The sequence below is a fragment of the Euleptes europaea genome, chromosome 14 (genome assembly GCF_029931775.1).
Source record: "Euleptes europaea isolate rEulEur1 chromosome 14, rEulEur1.hap1, whole genome shotgun sequence".
Taxonomy (NCBI): Eukaryota; Metazoa; Chordata; class Lepidosauria; order Squamata; family Sphaerodactylidae; genus Euleptes; species Euleptes europaea.
The window spans coordinates 45,539,213-45,556,195 of NC_079325.1; the positions used below are offsets into that span (position 1 = coordinate 45,539,213).

General features: G+C 46.9%; 1 protein-coding gene across 1 annotated transcript in view; it reads left to right on the plus strand.

Moving 5' to 3' along the window:
- The window catches only part of PAPPA (pappalysin 1), a 328,178-nt gene that overhangs the window by 245,200 nt on the left and 65,995 nt on the right, over nt 1-16,983 (plus strand). The window contains exons 16-17 of the mRNA XM_056860765.1: nt 5,100-5,310; nt 10,364-10,535. Of these exons, the coding sequence (XP_056716743.1) occupies nt 5,100-5,310; nt 10,364-10,535 (383 nt within the window). The remainder of the gene's footprint in view (nt 1-5,099; nt 5,311-10,363; nt 10,536-16,983) is intronic.

Sequence of the window (16,983 nt, forward strand, 5' to 3'; positions counted from 1 at the left end):
TCCCATTTAAATCACCCAGCCATGTTCAATTGCAGGAGCTAAAGAGGGGTCTTCTGGATCAGTTAAGCTTGGTTAGGATTGAGAACGATGTTGAGATATCTGGAATTTTAATCAAAAGAAGGCAGTACTGGGCAGGTCGTGTGGGTAGAACTTGGGGCAGGACCATTTTTTCAGGGCAACCGCCCCTGGCAGTTCCCCCCCCACACACACACACACACATATCAGATTTTGAAAATACGCTTTCATATTTTAATGATAGCTTTCATGTCTCCAATTAATTCATAGGTGGGGCAAGCAGTGTCTCAGTTGGGGGGGTACACCCACCGGCTCCACCCTGGGTACGGCACTGGGTGGCACAAAGATAAAGGTTCTACCCTGGCCTAGCCTAGCCTACACAGTTGGTGTGAGGCTGCAGTACCTCTAAACCGAGCTCCTTAGTTGAAAGGCAGGACACAACTCTAATGGTATTCATATGAAAAATATCAATCAATCTTTATTAAAAACAGTCATAGACCAGCACAGCACAATTTACCATTAAAACCCTTAGTGTTACGCTCTACCCACAGGTTAATACAAATAGTAAAAAAAAAAGTTGTTTGGATTCTTTGCAAACTATATAAACTACCCATTAAAATTATTGACACACCGGTGTTCTCAGCAGCGTCTGGCGGATTCTACAGGCTGCTGCACAAAACTTAGCCGTTCCTACTGTAACCTGTGGATTTTTGTCTATAAGCAACATTTTAGTTTGCTCCTGTCCTGACCTGAATGGCTGGAATGCCGACTAAGCCAGGGGGAGATAAACTTAGAACGAACCTCTTGATATAATGGATAATGTGAAAAATAAAACCTGCTCAAATGGATGAAGGCAGAGATTTACTATTCTTGGGGAGGGGGCCATGGCTTAGTGGTAGAGAATCTGTTTGGCAAGCAGAAGGTCTCTGGTTCAAACCCTGGCATCTCCAGTTTAAAGGATGAGGCAGGAGGGGATGTGAAATACCTCTACCGGATTCCCTGGAGAGCCGCTGCCATCTGAGTAGACAATACTGACGATGGACCATTGGTCTGATTCAGTATAAGGCAGCTTCATATGTTCAGGTACACAAATTTGAGGTGTAAAGTGTCCTAATCATATTCTCAGGTCAGCAAAGACTCGACCGCAGGGGCCTTAGGCAAGTTTAGGAAAGACAAATGGAAGTACCTCTTCACACAACGTGGAAGTAACGTTTGGCACTCACTGCCCAGGAATATAGTGATTCTACTAGCTTAATAATATAATTAAGTGCTGTCAAGTTGCAACTGATTTATGGCAACCCCTGAAGGCGTTTTCAAGGCAAGAGGTAAGCAGAGGTGGTGTGCCGTTGCCTTCCTCTGCATAGCAACCCTTGTCTTCCTTGATGGTCTCCCATCCAAGTATTAAAAATGGCGGACCCTCCTTAGTTTCCTAACTCTGACAAGATCAGGCAAATCTGGGCTATCCAGGATGCCTCTGCAAGCTTTGATTAGGAAATTAGTCAAATTAATTGGTATTATGAATTCTCAGATCTGAGCTGCTAACCTCACCAGGGGACTCCAGGTACATTCTGCCATTTGGAAAAAACCTATACCTACAGTTTTGTCCAAATGCCAGAGCATCCCCATCATCCCCTGGTGAAATGCTGATGTGACTTCTGGGAGCAGGGGGAGGGATGTCAGCGCATCACTGGTGATGTCATTAAGTCACCAGTGAGGGGCACAACTGTGGTAAGCCCCACCTCGCCGGATGCCAGGCCCTGCCTGGTAAACCTACCAGGGAATGATCTTTCCAGGGGTCAGAAGACACTTCAGAAACATGGGAGGAGAACATGGCCTCTGTGAACTCTGTGAGCCTTCCACGCACAGGCGATTGGATACATGCCAATGCCAACGAACCTCTGAACCCAAGAGCGAAAAGCCAAGAACTAAAACCGTTGACTACAATGTGAACAGTTACGTACAGAACAGGGAACCTTTGCTCATCCCTCCTTCCAAAATAGCCCGAGGCCTGTGCTGCTCCCAGCTTCGGCATGACTGCAACTCTTGGACAGTAGTTGTCAATGCAAAACGGGTAAGAGAAGTTCTGGATGCCGAATCACCACCAATGACTAATAAAACTCAGCCAGCAAGCTTCTTGAGAAGGGAGACTGGATGACTCACTACTAATTCAATCACTGATGTCATACAAGCCACTGTTTTCTAATGTCACAGTTCATCACCCTGCCGTAGCAAGTATGAGATCATCCATGCGGGACCGCGGACACACTGGGTGAGTCAGGCAAGAGAAAACAAAGCAGCAGGCCCAGGAGCGAAGGAGTTTTGTTTTGTTTTTTAACTGCACAAAAATATCTCAACAGCTCAGAGTGGTCAGGAGAGATGGAGGATTTTTGAAAGGCCTGCAAGAGGTTGCTCCCCTTCTTTGTTTTCTTCTGGTCATGGCAGGGTTTCTGAGCCTCACCCCTTCCTGTTTTTCCTTCATTCACAATGTTGATTTCTCCTGCTACACAGTTCCATTTAGGTAAAACATCTAATGAAGAAGATCATAGAATCGGAAGGGACCACCAGGGTCATCTAATCCAACCCCCTGCACAATGCAGGAAATTCACAACCACCTCCCCCCACACCCCCAGTGACCCCTACTCCATGCCCAGAAGATGGGCAAGATGCCCTCCCTCTCTTGATCTGCCTAAGAATCAGCATTGCTGACAGATGGCCATCTAGCCTCTGCTTAAAAACCTCCAGGGAAAGAGAGCTTACCACCTCCTGAGGAAGCCTGTTCCATTGAGTAACCGCTCTGACTGTTAGAAAATTCTTCCTAATGTCTAGACAGAAACTCTTTTGATTTAATTTCAACCCATTGGTTCTGGTCCAACCTCCTGGGGCAACAGAAAACAACTCTGCATCATCTGCAATATGGCAGCCCTTCAAGTACCTGAAGATGGTTATCATATCCCCTCTCAGTCTTCTTCAGGCTAAACATACCCAGCTCCTTCAACCTTTCCTCACAGGACTTGTTCTCCAGACCCCTCACCATTTTTGTTGCCCTCATCTGGACACATTCCAGTTTGTCTACATCCTTCTTAAATTGCAGTGCCCAAAACTGAACGCAATACTCTAGGTGAGGGCTAACCAGAGCAGAGTAAAGCAATAACATCACGTCACGTGATCTGGACACTATACTTCGGTTGATACAGCCCACGATTGCATGTGCCTTTTTAGCTACAGTTGAAAATAGGCTGCTGCCTATGACAACACCTGTGACAATAAGCTTGTTTGCCTCTTAGGGTGTCATGGCTCCTCAGAGAATCTTCCACAGTGCAGATAATTATGAAATTCTCCCCAGACTTCGAGGTTCTAAATTAGTCGATCTTATTTGTGGATTGATCATGATGGGTAGCCCTTTTAGTCTGTCTGTAGCAGTAGAAAAGAGCCAGAGTCCAGTAGCACCTTAAAGACTAACAAAATTTCTGGCAGGGTATGCGCTTTCGTGAGCTACAGCTCACTTCTGTTTGTGGAGAGACCCCCTGGAATTTGATGGTCTGAGAAGGTGTAATATAAATAACAGATTAATAATAATACTTGAGAGATCACTTTATAAAGTATAAGTTATGCATTCATAACGTAGGCAAAACTTGAAGTGGAAGTGACATTTCATTGGGTAAGTGAACACAACAGAGAACATTAATGAAGAGTCTTGCAACATTTCTGATTCAGAACACTCTGTGAGCATAACTCAAGGACAAAGTTCTGGCCAGGCTGTACCACTTCAGACTGCAGGGGAGGACCTCACTCCATATCTGAATGCTTCGCCATCCTATGAAAAAAGGGAATCCCTAGAAAATTAGCACATCAGGGAGCTAGAACTTCCTAACATCTAAGAACATAAGAAAGGCCCTGCTGGTTCAGGCCAAGGTCCATCAAGTCCAGCAGTCTGTTCACACAGTGGCCAACGAGGTGCTTCTAGGAAGCCCACAAGCAAGATGACTGCAGCAGTATTATCCTGCCTGTGTTCCACAGCACCTAATGTAATAGACATGCTCCTCTGATCCTTGGGTATGCATCAAGACAAGTATCCATTTTTACTAGTTGCTTTTCTCTGTGCAGGGGATCTTTTGTATAGAGGAACATTCCAACTTGTGGTATAGCTCAGATGCTGGTTGTCCATGTAGGTGACAACGAGGCCCGATCTTTCAGTGAAGGAAACAGTTCAGGGCTTGATTGCCTGACTGGCAGCCAATGCGGCACAGGGCTTAGAATGACAGAAGACTGGAGATAACTTGGGTTCAAATCCCCTGTCGTTCCATGGAAGCTTGCTGCATGACCTTGGGTTGCCAAGTCCCCCCTTGCAACCAGCAGGAGCTTTGTTGTAGTGGGGGTGGAGGGTTCCATAGAGTTGTGGTGGGGCTGGTTTCCATAGAGTCTTCGGACGAATGTGCTAGAGCGTCCCTGTCACTCCCGGAATAAACCCAGAAGTGACTTTAACCCCCTCCCTTTCAACTGGCCTGCTTTTGCCTGCCTGCCAGCTGGTATTTGGCAAAGAAGAAGAAGAAGAAGAAGAAAGAGAAAGAGGAGGAGGAGGAGGAGGTTTTTATATGCCAACTTTCTCTACCACTTAAGGAAGAATCAAATGGCTTACAATCACCTTCCCTTCCTCTCCCCACAACAGACACCCTGTGAGGTAGGTGGGGCTAAGAGAGCTCTAAGAGCTGTGACTGGCCTAAGGTCACCCATCTGGCTTCATGTGTAGGAGTGGGGAAACCAACCAGGTTCACTAAACTAGCGTCCACAGCTCATGTGGAGGAGTGGGGAATCAAACCCGGTTCTCCAGGTCAGAGTCCACCGCTCCAAATCACCGCTCTTAACCACTGCACCATGCTGGCTCTCCTACTCCACAGGGTTGTTGTGATGGTAAAATGGAGGAAGGGAGAACAATGTGGTAATCTGCTTTGGAAAGCAGGATATAAATTTTAAAAATACAAAAGGAAACTAGCGCCTAGGGTGATGACATAAAGTGGATGGCCTTCCGCGCACCAGGTTTCTTATAACCATCTGCCGCAACTAATGCTGCCTTCTGTCCTTCACAGGAAACAACAGCAACTTGACATGCATGGAGGATGGGCTGTGGTCCTTCCCAGAGGCCCTTTGTGAGCTGATGTGCCGAGCTCCTCCGCTGGTTCCCAACGCAGATCTCCAGACCACTCGTTGCCATGAAGGGAAACACAAAGTGGGCTCCTTTTGCAAATATAAATGCAAGCCAGGTTATCACGTTCCCGGCTCTTCCAGGAAGCCACGGAAGTAAGTGAAATTGCTGCTAGAGGTACAGTTCCTCCCCCCACCCCAATTCAAAGGCAAAGGGACTGAAGGAAGGCCTCAGAGTCTGGTTGCCAGGGGACTCCTCAGCTCCGGCAGGAAGTTTTTTTTGGTTAGAGCTGAGACAGGGATAGTGTGCGCGGCCGCACTGATGCAATCGCATCACTTCCGGTACAACCGGAAGTGCCGCATCGCAGCGGGCCTTTTACCACTCTCCGTTGTGATGCGGCGCTTTCGGGTTAGGGTTGCCAGGTCCCTCTTCGCCACCGGCGGGAGATTTTTGGGGCGGATCCTGAGGAGGGCCAGGTTTGAGGAGGGGGGGGACTTCAATGCCATAGAGTCCAGTTGCCAAAGTGGCCATTTTCTCCAGGGGAACTGATCTCTATTGGCTGGAGATCAGTCATAACAGCAGGAGATCTCCAGGTAGTACCTGGAGGTTGGCAACTCTATTTTGGGTGTAAACCAGAAGTGACGCGATCGTGTCGGTGCGGCAGCGCATGCACACGATCCCTGTTTCCAAGCCGGGCACTGGATTGGATGGGAATTGCCCGCTAATCTAAGCAACCTGGCAACTCTGTGACCCTCCGAGGGTGGTGGGAATCCTTTCAGAGGTAGGGAATTATTACTGACACCGTAGGAATGTTTCCTTGAATGAAAGTCCTAGCCTGAGTACCTTCCTTGCAGTCAATTCCGTCAGAGCAAGGCTGCAAGCACACAATTCCCGTCATTTCCGTGCCTTGCAAAATTGTAGCTGGGTGATCAAACCAATGCTGGGGCATGTTTGGGCCAAGTCCTCATTTGTAAAGCAGAAAGGCGATGACTGAGGGCTGAGTCAGTGTTTACGGCTGCGGTGGAAATTGTTGCCCACTTGCTTCGTGGCTGCTGGCTTGACTCATCGACCTGCATATTTTGTACCCATCCAAAACATTGCCAGTTCGACAGCCTTTGGGGCGAGCTAACCTGCAAAGAATGATGTGTGTTTGTGTCTCCAAAGAGGATATTTGAAACACATTGCTTTAGGAGGTGGGGAGGCGTGATCATACCTTCCCTGCACAGATGCAAGGCAAATTAAATCGGCATCAGTTCCTAGGGTCTGTCAGTTGATTTATTTACTTCAGAAACATACCAACTGATTTTCTATTTTAAAAGGCCACGAAGGGGCATACAATATAAAAGGGTAATAAAACGAATAAAGCATAATTTTCTTTTGTGTATTTATTGACGTTATTTATAGTCCGCCTTTCTTGTGTGGTCTCAAGGTGGATTACACATAGTGATCAGTACAAAATATTGTCGAAGGCTTTCACGGTCAGAGTTCATCGGTTCTTGTAGGTTATCCGGGCTGTGTGACCGTGGTCTTGGTATTTTCTTTCCTGATGTTTCGCCAGCAGCTGTGGCAGGCATCTTCAGAGGAGTAACACTGAAGGACAGTGTCTCTCAGTGTCAAAGTGTGTTGGAAGAGTAATATATATAGTCAGAAGGGGGTTGAGTTTCCGCTGAACAGTACAGTTTGAGTGATTAGTACAGTCAACAAAAGGGGGCATTCAGTAACTAATGCATTAGGATATTAGAAGTCTGGCACCCCCAGAAAGAACAGAAGCATAGTATAAGTATTAACACAACACATTAAGTGCTACAGGAATGGCATAATATGATTCTACTTACAATATGCTTTATACAGCAGTAAAAACTACAAGTAGGGTTGCCAACCTCCAGGTACTACCTGGAGATCTCCTGCTATTACAACTGATCTCCAACCGATAGAGATCAGTTTACCAGGAGAAAATGGCTGCTTTGGCAATGGGACTCTATGGCATTGAAGTCCCTCTCCACTCCAAACCCTGCCCTCCTCAGTCTCCACCCCCAAAACTTCCCACCAGTGGTGAAGAGGGGCCTCACAACCATAACCACAAGTCCCAATCATTTATCCAAGTAAGTTTGTGAAACCATTTTGTACTGTGCAGCCTTATTACCTGTGAAGAAAAGCCCTCTTGAATAGTTCAGTTTTGCATAGTTTGTGGAAGGCCAGGAGAATGGGAGCTTTCCTGACTTCTTTGGGCAGGTCATTCCTCATGGCGTGAACTACAATGGAGAAAGCACATGTACAGGCAGTTGGTCATTTTGCCCATTTGCAGGTCGGCACCTGCAGAACCCCCTGTTGACATGAGCAGAGTTGAAAGACAAGAAGAAGCAAAAGCACAAAATAATGAACCTGTCATAGGAACAGAGAAGGGGGTAGGGTTGCCAGGTCCCTCTTTGGCACCAGCAGGAGGTTTTTGGGGTAGAGCCTGAAGAGGGCGGGGGTTGGGGAGGGAAGGGACTTCAGTGTCATAGAGTCCAATTGCCAAAGCAGCCATTTTCTCCAGGGGAACTGATCTCTGTCAGCTGGAGATCAGCTGGAATAGCAGGAGATCTCCAGCTAGTACCTGGAGGTTGGCAACTCTAGAAGGGGTGGGGCCCAGTAAAATCAAGGTACTTCATTAAGAACAGCACAGTCAACTCAGAAAAGACCTGGAAGAAATGTTTAAAAGTTTTGATTTAGTGGCTGAGGCCAGTTGAGGAGAAGGGTGGTGATCCGCACGCACACCACACTGCGGTCATATACAGGTTACCCTGGAAGTGCCGGCAACACTCTAGCGATCTCCCCTGTTGCTAGAGCATCCCCCCACATGTGGCTCTTCTGGGGGGAAACCCAGAAGTGATAATGGTGTGGTGTGCACGCACATCTGCACATGAATCAGTGCAGCTTGTCCCTGCAGAGATTAAGCTCCCGCCAGAGGCCAAGGAGCCCCGTGGCGCAGAGTGTTAAACTGCAGTACTGCAGTCAAAAGCTCTGCTCACGACCTGAGTTCAATCCCAACGGAAGTTGGTTTCAGGTAGCCGGCTCAAGGTTGACTCAGCCTTCCATCCTTCCGAGGTTGGTAAAATGAGTACCCAGCTTGCTGGGGGTAAAGGGAATATGACTGGGGAAGGCACTGGCAAACCACCCTGCAAACAAAGCCTGCCTTGGAAACGTCAGGATGTGACATCGCCCCATGGGTCAGGAATGACCTGGTGCTTGCACAGGGTAACTTTACCTTAGAGGCCAAGTAGGACCTGACAACCCTATACCATGTGAACCAAAGTATGGCAATTTGATATCAAGCCCTCCAGGCAGCTGAGAATCATATCTATTATGGTGTTGGTACATATGTATTAATTCTATTGAGAAATTGATCAGCTGATGAAGCCTTGGTGAAACGTGGACACCGATCTAGACAACACGTCCATCATATTCCGGCTGTTTTTTCATTGTGGAATTCTTCTTAATATATTTGTGAAAGAACTATACTTACCTGGAACTCTGTAAAAAAACTGTAACAAAGGAAAAGAATACCATTAGTAATAGTTAGTACCTGGAGATTGGCAACCCTAGTGGTGGCGATGGTATGGTTTGTCCCATGCTCGGATAAATGTTATTTGGATACAAAGAGCTGAGCAAAGTAGCACCACACGGGTATTCTGGGAGGCATAAGGAGTAGCAAGAGAGACAGGGAGGACTTGTTTTGCTCCAATTTTTAAAAGCAATGGCAACCTTTCCCCCCCTCGCTCCTCACCCCGCACAACTCCGAAAGCACAATGCACTAAGAACTGTGTCCCTGCCACTCCATCCCCTTGAATGGGGTTTGCATGAGAATGGCCTTGAATGAGTTCCATCTCGGAGCAATTGGGGTACCTGCTCCTTTTTATTGAAACCGTAAGCTGTTAACTTCACTCGTGCTCCTTCCTGAATCTCTAAGCCCTCCATTCACAAGCTGGCTACGCTAAGGGCCTCCTTTGGGAATGCCCCTTTGATATGCAACCTGGGGAGTCCCCTTTGAACCTCTGTGGGAAAAAAGGGGGGTGTCTGCTGGTATCCTACGATTTATAGCTCTGTGAAAACCACCTCAAAATAGCCACCGGCCACAAGGCTGAGAAGAAAGAGCCAGGTTTTTTCAAAGCAGGGCTTTAGCCAACGAACTCTGGGCTGCCTTCGCAAACAGACGTTGTTTTCACTGTCAGACCACATGTTATAAATCCGCAGCCGGGCGTTGAAAGTACAAGGATCTGTCGCAGGAGCAGAGTCTCGAATGGTAACTGCTCTTGGGCCGATAGTGAAATATCACCCAATGAAATATTTCTTTCGATACAACATCAGCTCTAAATAAACATGTAAAAGTTAAAATGGTAAAATATGTTGATGACTTGTGGAGGAGAAATCATCTATGGGGTGAGATTTTCAGTCAGCCGTTTACGAATCCCGCAAGACCGAAGACAAAACCTGGCTACTTGAGTGGTTATCTCCCGAGAGGAGTCTTCTAAGAGAAGGGAAATTTTAGATTCTTACGCTCTCCCAGGAAAAGTTGACAAAACCTTATATCGTCGTAGAAGGGGCAGTGCAGCAGGACATGATCTATAGTTTCCACTTTCTCTGTTTTGCATGGACATAATTGTTGGTAGAAAGGAATACAGTGATACCTGCCTTCCAGGAGGGCTGAAGGTAGGGCATTGAAACGCGCAAGAGTAAAGGCCCTTCGGTATTTACATACTTCCAGGGATCCAAGATAGTCTGCAGAATGAAAAGGTTCAATGTATTGCAAGATGGGTGAGTATTTATGGATCTGAACCCAATCTGATTGAAGGGTGTGATCCCAGAGTCTTTGTTTATCAAACAAAGGAGCTGTGGCTCAGTGGGGGAGCATCTGCTTGGCATGCAGAAGGTCCCAGGTTCAATCCCCGGCATCTCCAGTTAAAGGGACTAGGCAGGTAGGTGCTGTGAAAGACCCTGAGACCCTGGAGAGCTGCTGCCGGTCTGAGTAGACAATACTGACTTTGATGGACCAAGGGTCTGATTCGGTATAAGGCAGCTTCATGTGTTGTCTTCAATTTCCTCTGCTTTCGTATCCCAGGGGGAGTATGGCTGTGGAGAAAGGCCATGTTTTTGAAGCTTCTTCTCACGATGGTGAAATAAATATCCCCTTTCTCTCTCCTGCCCCCCCTTCTTTTCCATCCACGGAAGGAGGGCCTTCAAGATCCAGTGTGGGCAAGATGGAAATTGGCTGGAAGGAGCTTGTATCCCGGTGACCTGTGAGCCTCCACCTTCAAAGTTCCACGGGTTGTACCAATGCACTAACGGCTTCCAGTTCAACAGTGAGTGCAGGATCCAGTGCGAGGAGGATGACATCCAATCAGTGAGTCCCTTCCAACCGAATCTAAACAGTCTGTGGTTTCTGGAAAAGCCATACATGTGCATACACCACCTCGGTGGCAATAGTACCTAGAAATGAGTGAGGTGAAACAGGCCTTTTCAGAAAACACTGAAATAGCTGAAGCCTGGGCATTATGGTGTTTATGGAAGGGTGTATAATGGTGCAGGGCCACAAGCATGAAAGCATACATTTTGGTGCTTAGCCCTACATATAAGAATTACAGACCCTTATTTTAAGAACACGAAATGTCCACGACTCATAGTGGCAGAGGAAAAAAAAAGTTGAAAACATATGGGCTATTCTAAACACTTTGCAGTCCGAAGGAGTCTGGTTGCGGCGTAGGGTTGCCAGCTCCAGGTTGAGAAATACCTGGAGATTTTTTGGGGGGTGGAGCCTGAGGAGAGGGATTTCAATAGGGTATAATGCCATAGAGTCCACCTTCCAAAGCAGCCATTTTCTCCAGGGAAACTGATCTCTTGCCTGGAGATCCGCTGTAATAGTGGGAGATCGCCAACTACCACCTGGAGGTTGGCAACCGTATTGTGGCGGCTGTGTGTAAAGAGGGGTAGTTTCCATGGGGACTGTCTCATAACTATCCTACCCTTGCATATTTGTAGCCCCATGTGTCTAATGTCCCACAAGGTTCTATGTGCCCCAGTCCTCCGTTCCAATCCACCACCAAACCAGTTCTTCAAGAAAGCAAAATGAAATTTATGTTTTAATATCATTAATTCCATGGTACACAGATCTCCCCTCCCTCGTCTTATCCTCACAACAAGACTTAGAGAGAGAATGAGTGGATTTAGGTTACACAGTAAGCTTCATAGCCAAGTTAGGACCTCTACCCCAGAGCTGTGGGATGGGGTACAGCTAGGATTTCCAGCTCTGGGTTGGGAAATACCTGGAGATTTTGGGGGTGGAGACTTGAAAAGCCGGGGTTTAGGGGAGGAGAGGGACTTCAGTGGGGTATAATGCCATAGAGTCCACCTTCCAAAGCAGCCATTTTCTACAGGTGAACTGATCCAGCGTGGTATAGTGGTTAAGAGCAGTGGTTTGGAGCGGTGGACTCTGATCTGGAGAACCAGGTTTGATTCCCCACTCCTACACATGAAAAGCAGAGGCTAGTGAACTGGATTTGTTTCCCCACTCCTACACATGAAGCCAGCTGGGGGACCTTTGGCTAGTCACAGCTCTCTTAGAGCTCTCTCAGCTCCACCTACCTCACAGGGTGTCTGTTGTGGGTAGGGGAAGGGAAGGTGATTGTAAGCCGGTTTGAGCCTCTCTTAAGTGGTAGCAAAAGTCAGCATATAAAAATGAACTCTTCTTCTTCTTCTTCTTCTTCTTCTTCTTCTTCTTCTTCTTCTTCTTCTTCTCTCTGTTGCCTGGAGATCAGTTGTAATAGCGGGAGATCTCTAGCCGCCGGAGGTTGGCAACCCTAGGTTCACCCCAAGCGGTTAGTGACCAGTCACAGATCTTCAGTCTTTTGTCTCTTCTATTTTATCTCAGTTGGATCCCCTTTCACCCTTTGTGCTTTGGCTAAGACGGCTGCTGCTCTGTTTCATCCCTTTTGGGCAACGTAACGGTCGCTGAGCACCTGATTCCACCGGGCTCCGAGTTTAGCAGGGAAAACTCCCATTGACGTCACCAGGATTACTCTCACAGCCTAAAGGCTGTTTGTTTTGGTGCTGTAATGGAGAGATGTATGATTATCTTGGGGAACAGGGAATCGCCCCAAAGGGGAAAGCACATAAAAACAGAAGCAAAGGGGGGGAGGAACCCTCACACGATATTTGTTATTTTACAGTGATGAGCCCTCTTGCATATGTGCATGTGGGGAAAGGGTGGGGAAACAAAATCAAAAGCAACCCCAGTGTATCTTTGGTGGAAGATCGTTGGCTGAAAGTTTGGATCGACATTGCATAAACGGAAGTGGCTCGATATGAAATGTCTAAATTTCAAGGGAAGTTAGGACATGATTTGGGGTGGGTTTTTTGTTGTTGTTGTTGTTAGTTTGCTTTTATATAGAGGGCAAACATCAGCTTGGCTGTGAGCGTCCTCTTGCCCCATGGCATTTATATCATGCAGTAGTTAACTTTATACGATATGTACCTTGGCACCCAAATCAGTTCTTCACTCTCATAGGAGTCCAGTTTTTCCTTGGCTTGTGACGAGGATTAAACCATTAGGGGCCTTAATAGACCTCGTTCTTGGCAGAAATTGGTATGTTTCAGTGTGTTTCAGTTTGGTGAGCTTTGCAGGACTTTGCAAAGGGTGCGTACCCTTCAAAAGTTCCATGGCTTCAATGGATGGGCTGTTCAAGCAAGAATAAACGATCTGTCTATTAGAGAGAAAGAATTTCTCTGGCATTGCTCTCTAAATACATTGATTCGTATTGGATTTTAGAAAGTATTGTGCATGGATAGGAGAGAATTCCCTGGCATAATGATTGGTTTTTCTGTTTAAATTCAGTGTCGTTGCAAAAGAATATGGACTACTTGAGTAATGGGGATACAGATAAATGAATATAACACGGAAAGATATAATTGAGAGCTAGCGTGATGTAGTGGTTAAGAGCGGCAGACTCTAAACTGGTGAAACGGGTTGGTTTTCTCACTCCTACATGTGAAGCTTGCTGGGTGACTTTGAGCTTGTCTAGGGTTGCCCTGTGGCACAGAGTGGTAAGCTGCAGTACTGAGTTCGATCCCGATAGAAGTTGGTTTCAGGTAGCCGGCTCAAGGTTGACTCAGCCTTCCATCCTTCCGAGGTCGGTGAAATGAGTACCCAGCTTGCTGGGGGTAAAGGGAAGAGGACTGGGCAAGGCACTGACAACCGACCCCATAAACAAAGGGACCTTTACCTTTACCTTAGGGTTGCCAGGCTCCTCTTTGCCACTGGGGGAGGTTTTTGGGGTGGAGCCTAAGGAAGCCAGGGTTTGGGGAGGGGAGGGACTTCAATGCCGTAGAGTTCAATTGCCAAAGTGGCCATTTTTTTCAGGTGAACTGATCTCTATCAGCTGGAGATCTCCAAGTATTTTCCAACCTGGAGCTAGCAACCCTAGCTCAGATCCTCAGTATGTCAGACAGGACACTCCCCAAGTCCCTAGTCGTTCCCCCCACATACCTTCTTTTCTGCACAAAAAGTGAACTTTATTACCTTCCATCAGACCTGTAACATTTCACCGTGACATGAGCGTTTTCAAAATGCAGAAGATGGTAGGAAAGCACAAACTGGGACGACGATCTCCGAACAAACCGTTTTCTGTTTCGTGAAACCCAATTCCACAGCTGCTGCAGACACTGCAAATGAAAAAACTCAGGGCAGGCCGCAAGAAATGGCAGGGATAGATTTTCTGCGACTGCAGTTGATATACCCCTTCAAGCTTCTTGCTTGGCACCGGTATCAGCTCACAAAGCCTAAGCAGACATAATGAGCCCCTATCCTTTAGTTAGAGTTTAATGCAGAAGGCGTGCGGTGTGGGCCGTTATGCGAAACTCTAACCGTCACATCACACTGGCTCTCAGCAGGGATATCAGACTATGTCTGGGTTGCTGGGAGAGGAGAGTTCTCCCCTGGGTCATTTTTTCGATTTGAATTCTCCTCTACCCGCACCCTGATGCTATTTTTTCCCCAATGGGGAACTACCATGGCAGCAATCTTAACCACCCCTTTCCACACGGGCAGATTCTGTTCGATTGGGCTACCTAGGAATCTGCCAAATAATTTGTTGAGGGGTAGGGCATTGTGTCTGGCCAAGAAGAAAAGCCTTTGAAAGGTTGGAATGGTAAAGAATTCTAGACAGTATGGAAGCTCTGGAAAAGATGGGGTACTCTGTCCCCAGAAAGAGGGTGGACATTTCCTTTCGGCATCACCACATAGTTCAAGATGGTTCCTACATTCTTATTACTCCATTGATTTCACACTTTCCTGTTTGTTCTCCTGGCTATCATTTAATCTGTCTGCTGTCTGGTAAAGATAAGGCTGTTACTTTATCCGTAGGTTATTATTTAACAGCCGCTTTGAAGAAACGCCAAAAATTATAAGCAAGTTACACGTAAATGCTTATTTGCATACAGGCGCTCTTTTTGGACTGGAAGTGGGACTGAACCACCCCCTCCTCCAGAGCTGTTTTTAGCCTTTAAAAACTATAAGAGATTGTCGTCACAGATCTTTTGGGCCACATCTGTTTTGACTTCCATTCTTCTGTGGCAGAAGTGTTCTGCGAAGGAACTTTCCTCCCATCTTCCCTCCTAGCACTGGAGTTCTGAGGCTTACTGCCTCTGAAAATGGAGATCCATTTAGTCACCTAGGCTAGGAGCCATTGATGGGTCAATGAATATGTCAATGTATGTCAGAAGAAGAAGAGTTGGTTTTTATATGCCGACTTTCTCTACCACTTAAGGAAGAATCAAAGCGGCTTACAATCACCTTCCCTTCCCCTCCCCACAAAAGACACCCTGAGAGGTAGATGGGGCTGAGAGGTAGGTGTGACTAGCCCAAGGTCACCCAGCTGGCTTCATGTGTAGGAGTGGGGAAACCAACCTGCTTCACCAGATTAGCGTCCGCCGCTCATGTGAAGGAGTGGGGAATCAAACCCGGTTCTCCAGATCAGAGTCCACCACTCCAAACCACCTCTCTTAACCACTACACCACGCTGGCTGAATACAGAATTAGCCATTGGAAGGAACAGCTCTGTGCTTTAAATTGTGCCTTGGGACATTCAGTAGAAAAATAAAGGTTACCTTTGGGCGTATGAAGAGTTCCTTTCCATCCCCGCTGGAGAGTGGCAATAAGCATTCACCAGTCTGGGGTTATGTTGGGGGTTTGTGTGAAAGGGTAAATTCTGTGATCATTCGAGCTTTGTCACACTCGCACAACCACATGCACCCCTCAAGGGTGGCTAGTGATGGAACTCAAAGATACAGGGCTGACTATGAACAAAATCCTAAACTGAGATGGGGGTGCTATGAGGCGCTTTAGTGGGGAACATGCATGGAGCAGATGGGTGAGGTTTCTGTGGGACAGACAAGCCAACGAAGCAGAAGTCAAAATTGGTAGGGAGAACTTTGGTGGGATGTTCAGATAACCAATGGTTGATGAGAAGAAAAACGTATATAGGGAATGTAAAAAAAAGAGCCCCATGGCACAGAGTGGTAAGCTGCAGTACTGTAGTCTAAAGCTCTGCTCATGACCTGAGTTCGATCCAGACGGGAGTCAGTTTCAGGTTGCCGGCTCAAGGTTGACTCAGCCTTCCATCCTTCCGAGATTGGTAAAATGGGTACCCAGCTTGCTGGGGATAAAGGGAAGATGACTGGGAAAGGCGCTGGCAAACCACCCTGCAAACAAAGTCTGCCTAGTAAACGTCGGGATGTGACGTCACCCCATGGGTCAGGAATTACCCGGTGCTTGCACAGGGGACCTTTACCATTTTAAAAATTGAATGGGAAGGAAAATTATATCTTTAGAGGTCATAAAGTGAGCCTTTGAAGGGGAAGGGTTGGATTGTTAAAGGGAGAAGGGGGTAAGAAAGTTCTAATATGGGAGAGGTGTAATTTATTCAGCTGGTGTTGGTCACTCGCTACTATATCTCAAGTGAAGAGTTCATCTCTCCAGCTGTATTTCACCCCCTCCCCCCAGCATATGTAGGATGCCGGCATTGTCAGCGGTGCCGTGATGTCACTTGCATTGCGACCTGGAAGCGGCATCATTGTGTTGGGTGACGCTCTCGCATTCTAGAGCGTCACCCCCTATGCGATAATGCCTCTTTCAGGTCACGCCAGAAATGATGTCACCAGCAACATTACGACTTGGCTGGCTAGGATGCCCCTCCCATCGAAGTCTCTATTTTTATGTTGGTAAATAGGTTTTCATGTGGGTTCTTTGGCCAGCCACAGAGCAGGGCCTTTCCTGCAGCAGCAGCACCCCCCCCCCCATTGTGGGAACTCCCTGCCCCAGGAAATTCATCTAACCCCCTAGACCTTCCAGGGTCTGCTTTATTCCAGATGGCTTTCAGTTGTATTATTTCTTTATTTAGTATATCTTTCTTTGTTTAGCTCAGCGTTGATAACATTGTTGACCGGATGTTTGCTTCTGTTGTTTTATTTATTGTCATTTTATGGCTCCGATTCGCTGCTGTTTCCCTGATTTTATTTTACGGTGGTCATTATTTTGCATTTTATTTAATAACAGTAAGGTGGGATAGAAATGTGTGTGCCCCCTCCACTTCAAATAAGCACATAAATAACCCATCTTCTGGGCATGGACTAGGGGTCACTGAGGGTATGTGTGTGGGAAGTAGTTGTGAATTTCCTGCATTGTTCAGGGGGTTGGACTAGATGGCCCTGGTGGTCCCTTCCAACTCTATGATTCTATGAAATAAGTAATCAATGCCCTCACCATTAGGTTATCTTGTATTCTCTGGGGATGCCCCTTC